General features: G+C 41.6%; 3 protein-coding genes across 3 annotated transcripts; 1 reads left to right on the top strand and 2 right to left on the bottom strand.

Annotated features, from left to right (window-relative positions):
• Positions 1-1,626: 1,626 nt before the first annotated feature.
• On the bottom strand, positions 1,627-4,918 carry psmb8a (proteasome 20S subunit beta 8A). Its single transcript, XM_076051563.1, has 6 exons — positions 4,616-4,918; positions 4,258-4,399; positions 4,078-4,189; positions 3,367-3,496; positions 2,636-2,840; positions 1,627-1,989 (listed from the first exon to the last, which is right to left on the bottom strand). The coding sequence occupies exons 1-6, from the start codon at positions 4,763-4,765 to the stop codon at positions 1,901-1,903; spliced, it is 828 nt and encodes a 275-aa protein (XP_075907678.1). The 5' UTR covers positions 4,766-4,918; the 3' UTR covers positions 1,627-1,900.
• Positions 4,919-6,040: 1,122 nt separating this feature from the next.
• On the bottom strand, positions 6,041-9,325 carry psmb13a (proteasome 20S subunit beta 13a). Its single transcript, XM_076051562.1, has 8 exons — positions 9,195-9,325; positions 8,845-8,932; positions 8,230-8,327; positions 7,740-7,880; positions 7,218-7,333; positions 6,934-6,992; positions 6,689-6,840; positions 6,041-6,420 (listed from the first exon to the last, which is right to left on the bottom strand). Exons 1-8 carry the CDS (start codon positions 9,254-9,256, stop codon positions 6,309-6,311), a joined length of 828 nt encoding a protein of 275 aa, XP_075907677.1. The 5' UTR covers positions 9,257-9,325; the 3' UTR covers positions 6,041-6,308.
• psmb12 (proteasome 20S subunit beta 12) lies at positions 9,259-11,715 on the top strand. Its single transcript, XM_076051564.1, has 6 exons — positions 9,259-9,406; positions 9,702-9,772; positions 10,424-10,555; positions 10,851-10,980; positions 11,091-11,235; positions 11,548-11,715. Exons 1-6 carry the CDS (start codon positions 9,359-9,361, stop codon positions 11,673-11,675), a joined length of 654 nt encoding a protein of 217 aa, XP_075907679.1. The 5' UTR covers positions 9,259-9,358; the 3' UTR covers positions 11,676-11,715.
• The last annotated feature ends 900 nt before the right edge of the window (positions 11,716-12,615 follow it).

Genomic DNA, 12,615 nt, shown 5'->3' with positions numbered 1-12,615 from the left:
TTTGTTTAATTTGAAATTCGATTTAGCATGTATGCAATATGAAGTTATTTATTGTATAGTATTAAGCTCTGCTTGTTCCATATTCAGGTAAAAGCAAAACTTGTTTGGCTCTATGTAAAAAGGTTCAATGTTCTATCCGGAGGAAGGTTTGTCTGACCCTTCATCGAGGACCAAGTTGCACAGACGGACACCCTACCAGGGGCAGAATGCTCCTTTGAAAATGATCCATGGGCCAATCAAACTCCTCCATCACAAGGTGGCAGTTCTGCCTCGCAACACATTTGTCTTTTTTTCCCCCTTAATTATGCAGATAAAGACAACAGCAACATCAGTGTATCACTCTATAAATGTGGTGTGTGTTTAATTATAAATAATAATGAATGTGGACTTGGTGATTGGATGCTAGCTTAATTTCATGGGACGGCCAACAGCTTTACTGACAGAGATTGCTGTGACAGCAGGTGTGGTGGGAACACACGAGGCCAAGCAGTGGCAAAGCACTGAAGGTGGATGACAGGCGGCCGTGACAGAGGCTTTCATTCCAGCTACTGCGTGCCTGTGTTGAAGCCGTCCTCACTGACAACTTGAACACAGAATGTTAAAGTTGTTCAACTTTAGCTGTTAAAGCACCAACAGGCAGATTCCACATGATGCCCTGACTTTCTCTATATAAATTCTATAATATAAGTTCTCACTATAAATGTGTTTGTCCTGAACTGCTGCTACTCTTATGATTGTTTTTGCTGTTAAGTTTTGCCCGGGCCCCCTGCGCCTTGCCACACTTTGGATAACTGTTCTTGCACTTTCAGTTTCTCTACACTCGCAGCAGCTTGGAATGAATGTCTTTTCTTTCATTCTCATGACGACTGACATTGCAGTTTCTCACTGAAGGCATCAAAACTATGTATGAACAAACATGGAATTATGTAGGAAACAATAAAAGTGCCAAATAACTCAAACAGGTCTTATAATTAAAGTCTTAAAAATTGCTATATAATGACACCATTTAGACCAGGCATGGCCAAACTACGGCCCGCGGGCCACATCCGGCCAGCTGCGTGTCTCTGTATGGCCCGCGTGAAGGCAGTCATAAACATAAATACAGTATCTGCTAACTACAGGCACTACACTAGTTATTACCAACTAGATACACTGTCTGCTACTATAACCAACAGTCCCTACTATTGATTAGTGCCAGTGTCACTCCCTGAGATAATTGTGCAAGCACGAGTACAGCTAAACAGCTAAAATTAACCCATCCATCCATCCATCCATCCATTTTAAATACCCGCTTCTTCCTGAGCTCAGGGTCACAGGGGTCTCCCAGCTGTCGCTAAAATTGACTTTATAAAAAATTCAATAACAAAATTGGTTCTTCAATTGTAAAGAATCTGAAATTTGTAATTTTGAGATATATAATTATAAGAGTTTGCTAATCTAGAAATTGCAGACCGATGAGAGGGTATTTAAAGATTAGAACTTTGCAACACAGATTCATGTACCACTGTTGTTTTTCTCACAATCACATATTAAATCATACAATAGTTAAAAAGAGAGAAACATACTTCCTCTTTTCTTTTTTTTAATCAACCACATTTGGACATAATTACAGTCTATTCATTCTTCTTTACCGTGACTGTGAGTCAAACGTCTTGAAATGAGAAATTAATTAATTACTCAGGAATGAAACACGGAGTGAAAAACTAAAGACATTTTTAGATTATGTTAACCAATTGTCTTCAACAAAGAAATATATCACCCAATGCAGACCAATACAAAGACCAATAGAACTCCATGATTAAGTGCATCAATCTGAACAAATTGTCTGAGTAAGTCTTGTTATTGTGAAGATTGGTGGGCCGTCCTGAAGCTGCTGAGGTTCTGTGGTGACAGTTGAGACTCAGAACATCCCCTTCTTGTAGCGGTGGATCAGCTCTGACACGTCCTCCTGACACACCTTGATCCAGCCATCCTCCTTCATGTGGTACACTGGACACACACAACAAGACTGACTGGAGCACACTGGTCACTTATCAGTCATTAGTCCTACGGTAAACATGTCAGGTGTGGCAATGGACAATATTGCTGTTACCCTTCTGGTAAAGAAAGAAGTGCAAAAGTGAAGATTTGAGTTTTAATTTAAGCCAAAACGTTTCATTCAAATCCAAACTATGGTCGGACATTCATTGAAGGACATTATTATTAGTTAATTGGTTTATTATTGTTATTGTTTTAACATTTATTATCAGCCCGTAGAAAGATATCATTTTTATTTACATTTTATTTGTTATGATGTTTCTTTTATTTGAAATTTGATTGCATGAGTGTAATATGAAGTTATTTATTGTATATTATTATGCTTTTGCTTGTTCTACATTCTGATTGAAGCAAAACTCGTTTGGGTGCATGAAAAAAAGGTTCACTGTTCTATCAGGAGGAAGTCCAAGGTTTACATTTTGGCCGGCAGTGTATTTGAGTTTGGCACCCCTGTCTTGGATTAATCTACTTGATTCTCAACCATCTGATCAAATCCCAAATAACTGGAAGAAAGATTAGGTTAAACTCTTGCACTTCACTTGTTCACCATTAAGACTTTACAAGTGAACAGATTGAGAAAAGACATCATCATACTCACTGTTGACCACCCCGCCAGAGTAGGCGTCCCTGTGCGTGGCATGAACAATGCCCCGGCGGCCCAGTTCGTAGGCTTCCTCCACCGTCATGTCTTCCTTGTAGCCGCTGTCCACCACACCATAGGCGTAGCTGTTCCCAGAGCCGGTAGAGAACATCCAGCCAGCCAGACGAGTGCCATTGTCATCCACATAGTACAGACCTGGTCCCTGGAGGTGTGCAGTAAACACAAGGCAACTTTGAATTTCATGGAACTTTTTCACAAGCTTAGGAAGCTGATGATGCTGTATTTGTAAAACCACGTCACACAATAGCCAGAGCAAGTTTCCATGTTACTAAATATTTTGAAATATACCTGAGAAGACCTTCAGCTTGTTTAGCTTCATAAAACAAGCTGAAGGTTTAATGAGGTTTAACAAGTTTCTTCCGTATTCAAACCCATGTTTATCTCTCTAAGGTTTTAAAATGTAGATATCTCTGCACGAATGGGCACTAAATGTATTGAATATAGTCATAAAAAATTAGTTTTTCTGTTTTATCCCTAATTTCTTGCATGTGCAAGTACAAATAAATATATATGATGAAAAAAGATTTTTTTTTTTTACAAACTTGAAAAATTAAATGTTACTAACTGGGGCTGCTTTTAGCATGTACACACGCACTGATGAACGCGTGCGCGCGCACACACACACACACACACACACACACACACACACACACACACACTCAGCTCACCTCTTTGTCCCAGCCACAGACCATGCTCCCGATAGACAAGCCCATCCCTCTGTAACCCTGCATCATGTTGGACAGAAGCTTGGAGGCTGCAGCCACTGAGATGCGGTGGTTGTTCCTCAGTCTATAAAGTCTGAAAAAGTCACAGGACAGGACTTCATTGATTTACCATAAAGTCAATCTGTAAATCAACATAGATATATATGGTTAATATCTATATATCTATATCTATATCTATATTATATATTATATATAAAATATAATATATATATATATATATATAAAGTATAATATTATATATATATGAATGTGTACACCAGCTTCCTCCCACAGTCCAAAAACGTGCATGTGAGATGAATTGGTAACTCTAAATTGTGAATTGTGTGTGTGTGTGTGTGTGTGTGTGTGTGTGTGTGTGTGTGTGAGAGAGAGAGAGAGAGAGAGAGAGAGAGAGAGAGAGAGTATGAATGGTTGTTTGTCTCTATGTGGCCCAGTGATTAATTGGCCACTGGCCCAGGGTGTCAGCTGGGAGAGGCTCCAGCAGACCCCCCTGTTGAAAATGATATGGATGGATATATGTATGTGTACGTACAGTATGTATATGTATACATACATACATACAAATATGTATGTATGTATGTATATACTTATATACAGACTTTGTGTGTGTGTGTGTGTGTGTGTGTGTGTGTGTGTGTGTGTGTGTGTGCAGACCTGCACTCCTTGGCCAGCAGTCTCTCCCAGTAATTGCAGTCAGCGGCGCTGCCCGACATGGTGCCCAGCAGGTAGGAGTTGATCTCGATCACCTTGTTGAACGAGTTGGACGCTGCGAGAGCAGTGACGCGTTACAGGAGAAACACCTTGGAGTCAGCGAGTCGCCGTCGGCTCACTCACACACATAGCGACCAGACGAAGCCCGAGCGTCCACAGCCACGATGACCCCGTGGCGGAACTTGAAGGCCAGGGTGGTGGTGCCGTGATCCAGCTCGATGCGCACACCGCCGTCATCGTTGCACGACTTGATGAACTGTGAGGGCTAGAAATGAAATCAAAAGTTACATCTCACATCTCACTCGGGAGCCCCGAGTCCCCAGTGAAAAAAATGACTCATGAAAGCATCGCGTCCCTTTACAAGCGCGATATTTTAGGCTCCGAGCGCCGAGACGCGGTGACGCGTAAAAAGTAAAGTTTCCGCACCGCTGGATGGACGCGCTGTATCGATCACATTTCTGAAGAGATATTTAAGACTCACGTCGACACCCAGGGGCACTGCGAACTCCTGGGTCTGCGTCCCAAAGCTGTAGTGGTTGGTTCGGTCAAACAAACGCGTCCTCGCTCCCGGTAGAACGGATCCACGGAGCTCTGCGTCAGGCTGACGACCAATGACGTCGAAGAGAGCCATTGCGCCAACTAAAAACAAGTGACTAAAAACTGTCTTATCTTTCAGTTAACACAAAGTGTTTGCGTTTATGACAAATTTGAAGCTGGCTAGCAGGAAAGAGGTGTGAGAGGCGCCCTCATTTCCTCCAACAAGAAAGTCGAAAGTGAAAGGGTTCTGGAAACGTTTTCTGCGCCACAAATGAGGGGGGTGGACGGGATAATTTAAAAAATGATTAAGATATTCAAACTTGGTATAGAGAGTTTCTACATTTATCTTTATTTTAAATGTACATTGCATTTTTATTTATTCTTAATATATATTATACCTGGATGGGCAAGTCCGACGAGTTTGAGTGAAAATAAAGCTTAAGAGGAATGAACCAATAGGAGAGCATGATATTTGTTCGTCATCAGTTTCTAGCCGGAAAGAAAATAGTCAGGTTTGGAAGGTTTCGCGCAACCCAGAACTTATTTCAAGGAAGGAGTTCAGGGCAGCCTAAAAGACTATCTGTTATCAGAAGAATGTCCTCTGTAAAAGACTACGAAAAAGAAAGTGGTCTGTTTTAACAATGTATAATATATAATAAAATATTTTATATATTTTTAAATAGACAATGCAATAATCTCACATCCTCTGACAAAATCACATTTTATTTATGACAATGAGAGATGATATTTCTTATCAATTCAATAACAATATTGAATTAATTGTAAATGTATTATAAAATAATCATTCATTCATTCATCTTCTATACCTGCTTATTCCTATTCAGGGTCACGGGGGTCTGCTGGAGCCTATCCAAAGGTGTCTTAGGGCGAAGGCAGGGTGACACCCTGGACAAGTCGCCAGTTCATCGCAGGGCCACATAGAAACAGACAACCATTCACACTCACATGCACACCTACGGACAATTTAGAGTGTTCAATTGACCTCACGTGCATGTTTTTGGCCTGTGGGAGGAAGCCGGAGAACCCGGAGAGAACCCACGCAGACACAGGGAGAACATGCAAACTCCACACAGAAAGGTCCCAGGCCCAGGCCCCGGAATCGAACCCACGATCTTCTTGCTGTGAGGCGGCAGCGCTAACCACTGCGCCACCGTGTAGTCCCTATAGAATAATCGTATTAATTAAAAAATAAAACAAAATGAGTGTATGATTGCAGACAATTTTTTTTATGCAACAGTTAACAGATGATTATTTTTATTAGATTTTTCACACGTTCAGTGTGAAGTATGAAGGAAGAGTCGATATCAGTGAATCATTGCACATTTAAATTTTCAACCTAAGAAGAAAAAGAAAGTCATTTATTTAATTGCTGTGAAAACAAAACTTGCAGCCAAATACAATGACTGATTTTCAGCATAATAATGTTTTTTCCTATACATCCCTCAGTCATGACAGAGAAAGTTCCCTACTGAAAGAACCACAGACCAGCAATATAAAAAAAACATTGAAAAAATTCAAAGCAGGAGTCAGATATTTCTATTCTGATATCTAAACAGCGTAACTAAAATTGAATTGTTGTGGCTGCATCATGTTGTGTTCTGAGAGAACAGAGGGACTCAGGCCGTGTCCATCTTCTGGACGGTCTCTTGAACAACCTCCAGTTTCAACGGCACCACTTTCTCTGTCAGCACAGGTGTTGTGCCAGGTCGGTACCTGTATTTCATTGTCCTAGAAGAGAAAATAAGGCAGAATTAACTTCACCTCTCACCCTTTAAACTTCTCCAGAAAACAAATAGACAAATCCTTTATTCACCTTAAAAACTGGTATTTGGGATTCGGTAAAAACACTGAAAATATGCTTAGAGATTCACTTCCAACAGGAAACAATAAGAAACATTGGTAGACAGGACTCAGTTGTCCGCTTTCAAATGTGGTACCACAACCTCTCCCATTAAAAAAGGATTACTCCTAGACACATTACTGTCGCACAGCGTACCGATTGTCTTTGAACTGGGACTCCTGGTACGGTCTTAAATAATCAACTCCTTCTTTGGTGATGACACAGATGTCGATGTTGTTGCCCGAGCCGAGGTCGTCCATGATTCCGGCCTGGATGGCCGCACACACCAGATCCTTGGCCCTCTCCATCTGAAGGAAGTGAGACATTCAGATCACAGATCAGAATGGTAACCAACCAGTGAGATAACAGAGTGTAGTGCAAGGCTGTGGATTCACTGTTACCTCCATGTTGGGTTTGAAACCGTCTTCAAGAATCCCAAGAGCCGCTAGATCGCCAGATCCTGCATGGACATGCACACAGTATCAGTCAAGGAGTGAAGGATAAAAAAACACAAATCAATTTAATCTAATTTAATCTTTCTGTAAATTGCAAGTTCAAAAGCTGAAACTACTTGAGGCAATAAACAATGGAAGAGAGCTTAACAAAAACTGCGTCAACAAAAATACTGAAAAGAAAATGTTAGAATGCAGAGAGGTGCTTGTGGAGAAGAGCTTTTCCAACATACCCATAGCAAGGTAGGGCATGGTGTTCACACTCCCATAAGGCCCAACTGTGTACAGGTGGTTTCCAGTACAGTCCACTCCACCCAGTATAAGGCTGGCACCAATTTGGCCACGATACCTTTGAGCCAATCAGATCAGAACAGAATGCAACATGTAAAGTGAGCGGTGTTATTGATCAGATGTGATGGTGACTTCAATATTACTTGTGTTGATTGAAGCTAAATTAAGTTTCACAGTCAGAAAGTGTTCCAGCATCTCTTGAAACAGTCGGAAAATCAGGAGGCTTTATTTAAACAACTAAACAAAAAAAACGAATAACTTGAAGTCAATAAGTCATTGTTGATAAGTTGTTAACCAGTCAATCAATACTTATAAACAAGCTATATATACTGTATAACGAGGAGTCCCTGTGATATCAATTTTATTTTTGACAAATGCTGTTTTATTGTTTTAACAAAACCTGTGTTGCCCTTCAGATGAGAATCGTGTTCAGCAGCTCAGGGAAGGCCTCCACTCTAACCAACCTGTACAGCATGTCCTGCAGAATGTTGACTGCCATGATGACGCGAGGCTTCCTCCCACTGTTCAGGGAGAAGATGGTGAGGTTGGACGAGAGCATATCGGTGGTCTTTTCGGTATCCGCAGCCGTGCCTGCGCCACAGCAACTGCAGACAGCGAAGAGGAAGAGAGGAAGACGAGGGACACTGCTGCTTATCAAAGTAACAGAAATTACATGATGTGAGTTAAACCCTCAGAAATGGGGTGTAAGATTCCGACACACAAAACAGTGTGAAAATAAAGTTACAATAAACAATTCCACCAGCCCAATTTTGAGATCATTTACCGTAGTTAACCATCAGCCGCCTCCTTTGCATCGACTTCCACTGGCTCCACACAGTGACTAACCTTACTAACACATTTTTTACTAAGCAATCTGATTGCTTATCCACACAGACTGGATGAGCATTTCAAACAAATACGTCGCCACTGATCTAATGTATACTACATACTTACTATATATTTGGAGCAATGTAATGTATCTTTGAACACATCTTGTCGGCCACCACTTCACTGGACGTGGCCCTTGTGTCCGCTCCTAGCACCACGCCATCCTGCATTCAGAGAGGTCATACACGTTATATGAATGTGCTTGCCAAACAAAAACTACCCTATCAACTATATTAAAATACAATAAAGCTCAGTAGCCCTGTGTCCACTGGGTGCCATTGACGAGGAAACTAAATCTAATAAACTGTGAAAATGTGTGCACTTGCATTCAGTTCTGCGATATAAACACACAAAAAAGAAGTTGTAGAGGAGGACACGCGGCTGTTCGTCCATGACGCTCGTCCTTGTGTGGTGGTGACATGGTGGAATACAGCTCTGTTCAAAGTACTGCTCAAGGTCAGCGTTTGAATGAACGCTTCTTGACCATTGACTGCTTAGTGAGAGATGCACAAAACTTAACATTTGCACTTAGATATTTAAGCAATATAATGAAAATGGCAACGTGTGTGTTACATGCATTAACAGACAAGTTACAGCACTAGTCATTTGCTTCAGGAAATGATGGAATAAAGAAATGAGACGGCAGAGGGAGAATAGTTTGTGGACTTGTGTTGTACTTGCCTTGAACACCACTCCTGCTATGGTGGTGCCTGTTTTCAGAGGCTTGGGTGCTTGTCGCCTCTCAAAATGACCCGCTAAAGTTGTATTCCTGTGGAAACACACGATAAAGGAGTCACAGACAGAAAGCATACGAATTCATTCACCCGAAAGTTTGGGCGACATCGCCACATCGCTTCATTTTTTATTTTTTTTTTGCAAGGACTCCACCGAGAAAACAGAGCAGTTACTTTCACTTTTGATCCCAGCCAAAAAAAGAAATAAAAAAAGACTCAGCCCAACCGACAGAATTGTTACATTTCCTTCATTTTGATACCGCACTGCGACTCATAAGACAAAGCAGGACATCATACCTCGCTGTGTTGTCGAAATTAAACCCCGCGGCAGGAGTTTGGTGGATATTCGATAGCGCCATACTGGATCCGTCTGCGCCTGCGGTGCGTCGGTGCGTCGGTGCGCCTGAGGTCGCCGCTGGCTGCGTCGCCCTCCTTCCTCCTTTCGATTTCACAGTGAAAAAATGGAGACGCGCGGCGCCTACTCTGCCGTCAACGGTGTCAGCACAGGGGTGAGTCGGTGTCATTTCAACGGCTACTTTATACCAACAAACACCATCAAGCGTTAAACCGATCGACGGGCTTTTCTTCGTAACCGTAGTTGAGTTCGTGACGCTTTTGATCGCTGAATGTTTGGCACGAAGTGAAACTGCATCGTGTGCTATTGCATCGCCACTGACACTTGACTTCGTTTTGTTGTTGATTCGAACTTTTCTTGAGTGACATAAGAGTGTAATTGCCGAGGTTTCACGTAGTCGTATATCTACGTCGAGTCCCACTTGAACGTATCTTGCCCCCCCCCCCCAGACCACCATCCTGGCTGCCACCTTTGACGGAGGGGTCGTGATTGGATCAGACTCCAGGGCTTCTATTGGAGGGTGGGTGATGCTGCTGAGGACCACACATAATGCTTTCCCTGAATTCCAACTGACACATATCACGGCTCAGTCAGCAGTGGATAGTTGTAATGTATATTCTCACATATAGTCTTACACACACACACACACACACACACACACACACACACACACACACACACACACAGCATTTAAACTGCACTGATATTTCCACTCATGTCAGCAACATATACACACAACTGTTGCTTCTTCACTAAAGCAACTATCTGTCTGACTGACTGTCATTCCAATCAGTTTGATGCAACTACGAGTCGTTGGCTAGTTCAGATTTCTTTCACGTAAAACTACATCATCTGCCGTAATGCCACACAATTAATTAACTGAATTTATAAAATTGAGAGATGATTTGCTGCTAACATTGTATTGTCACTATTTTTTGTTTAAGTGGCATATTAAGCAACTAATAGGGTCGGATTTGTATTTGAGTGCAGAGCTGGTCAACATAATCCACCTACCTTGCTGTGAACATTTGATGTACTTTATGTCTGTGTCACCACTTTATCAACTATTCATGAGTCTAACAAAGCCAGTAAACATTTAACCCAGCTGGAATAGTTTTACCGTGTCTAAAAAGACCATTGTTACTGGATGCTTGTGTCCTTCCCTCCTCAGAGAATATGTATCGTCTAAGACCATCAACAAGGTGGTTCAGGTGCACGATCGGATCTTCTGCTGTATGTCTGGCTCACTCGCTGATGCTCAGGCTGTCACCAAGGCTGCAAAATTCCAACTTTCATTTCACAGGTACAGAACTGACACATCAGATGGAGTGTTTCACAAGACAGCTGGACAGCCTTCATGTGATTCCTGTAAAAGTCTAATTGTTACCAAAACACACAGAAAACTCATCATATCAGACACGTGTCAGTTACTTTTGAGGCCTCCTTCAGTCCTGATCAGGGCCCAATACATGATGTAAACACATAATTAGTAGACAGCTTGTTAAATTCAGCACAATAGCTTTTAAATATTTCTAGATGAATCAGAGCAAACATTTAAAATGTGACTTTCATTGTTTTCAATTCTCTATGGACAACAGTATCCAGATGGAGTCCCCTCCTTTGGTGGTGTCAGCAGCAAGTGTGCTGAAGGACTTATGCTTTAAAAACAGAGAGGAGCTGCAGGCTGGATTCATCACAGCAGGCTGGGATTGCAAGAAAGGACCGCAGGTGAGATGAGCTCGTCAACACTCACATTGCAGAGTGAAGGGATGACAGGAACAACTCCAACTCACTTCATGAGTGGTGTGGTCCTACTGATATTTGCCGTCCTCCTGCAGGTGTACGTGGTGGCCCTTGGCGGGATGCTACTCAGGCAACCTATTTCTATTGGGGGTTCAGGCAGCACCTACATCTACGGCTACGTCGATGCCAAATACAGAGCCAACATGAGCAGAGAGGAATGCCTACAGTTTGCCACAAATGGTATTTTTATGCTACTTGTTTATTAGTCACACAACAGAACTTGAAGAATTTGCTAAGTTAAAAAAAAAAATCATTAGTGATATTTAGCTTTTTGCTGATGACAGACAGCAAATAGAGCAAGATTTCTAATGTTGACTTTAACTGTAGTCACAGTTCAACAAAGTTCCATTTCTTTAATATTGTAATTTTCACTCTCATAAAGTGTTTGGCAACTCAACACTGAGACACACATCTGTACGTGCGCACAGAGATTGCTCTGATCTTTATTGATATTCCCCTCCCTTTCTTTACCCCTTGTTCCTGCTCTTCTAGCTCTTGCCCTGGCAATGGGCAGAGACAACGTCAGTGGAGGCGTGGCACACCTGGTGGTGATCACTAAAACTGGGGTGGAGCATGTGGTTGTGCCTGGGGACAAACTGCCAAAGTTCGACGACGCGTGATGCCTTCAAAGATTATTAAAAATCTCTCTTTCCAAAAAAATTTGTTTTATCTGTTTTTTTTTCTTTGCAGGGTATTTATCTAAAAAAAATAAAATAAAATGGCCAGCAACACTCAAGTGTTCCTTAGTCAGAAACATTTTGAACAAGTCTTCTTCAGTGTTGCGTGGGAATTGTTTGGGTCTTGCACCTCTTTAATATTCTTATTGGAGAGTGTGTGTTGCTATCTATTTTTTTTTAGAGTATTTATCTCAAACACAACACAACCCCTCACAACTAAAGACAATTCACAGAAAGTCAATGAGTTCCAAATCACTGACCACAGATGGCCAAATGTTGCAAGGGGAGCAGTGATTCTCCCGCTTCAACCGAAACCTTCAGGATAAACATGCATTCAAACATTCCAACAGCTTTCAACTGTTACACTGTGGTGAGGTTTGTCTTGTCTTGGTTTTTTTTTAGTCCTGTCATTTCCTCTTTTATTTTGAAAAGAAACTAAATCTCCTCTGGTTTCAGAGCACTTGCCCTTCCCCATTACCCTCCATGTGCTTCAATAGTCTGAAGTGTGTCTCCCTTGTCTGGTGCCAGAGTGTCTTTGTCTGTAGGTCAGGTCACCTGGGCCTGTTCTCAGTCCATCAGTCCACAGTCACAGAGATGCTGTACATCAGCCTTTGTTCCTCGAGTTAAGTGATTTTTTAAAATTTTTTTTTGTAACTTTCATGACTTTGTTTAGAATTCTAGTTCTAGTTTCTGTTCACATGTGTTTTGTTTTTTCCTCTTTTAGAGTGATTTTTATGTTGTTAATAAAGTTACATAGTTTTTCTTAGATCCTTTGTTTTTAGACGTGAGCTGTTTTATGTTTTGGGTATTTTTCTATCAGGTCTGATTTTCCTCCTGTCGGAACCGACATTATTAGTCTTTTTTAGGGTCAAGGAAAAATCTC

The sequence above is a fragment of the Nelusetta ayraudi genome, unplaced genomic scaffold (genome assembly GCF_046127955.1).
Source record: "Nelusetta ayraudi isolate G7.1 ecotype Tasmania unplaced genomic scaffold, CSIRO-AGI_Nayr_v1 ptg000135l, whole genome shotgun sequence".
Lineage (NCBI taxonomy): Eukaryota > Metazoa > Chordata > Actinopteri > Tetraodontiformes > Monacanthidae > Nelusetta > Nelusetta ayraudi.
Note: the sequence above shows the minus strand (reverse complement) of the source record. Positions and strands in the feature narration are given on the sequence as shown.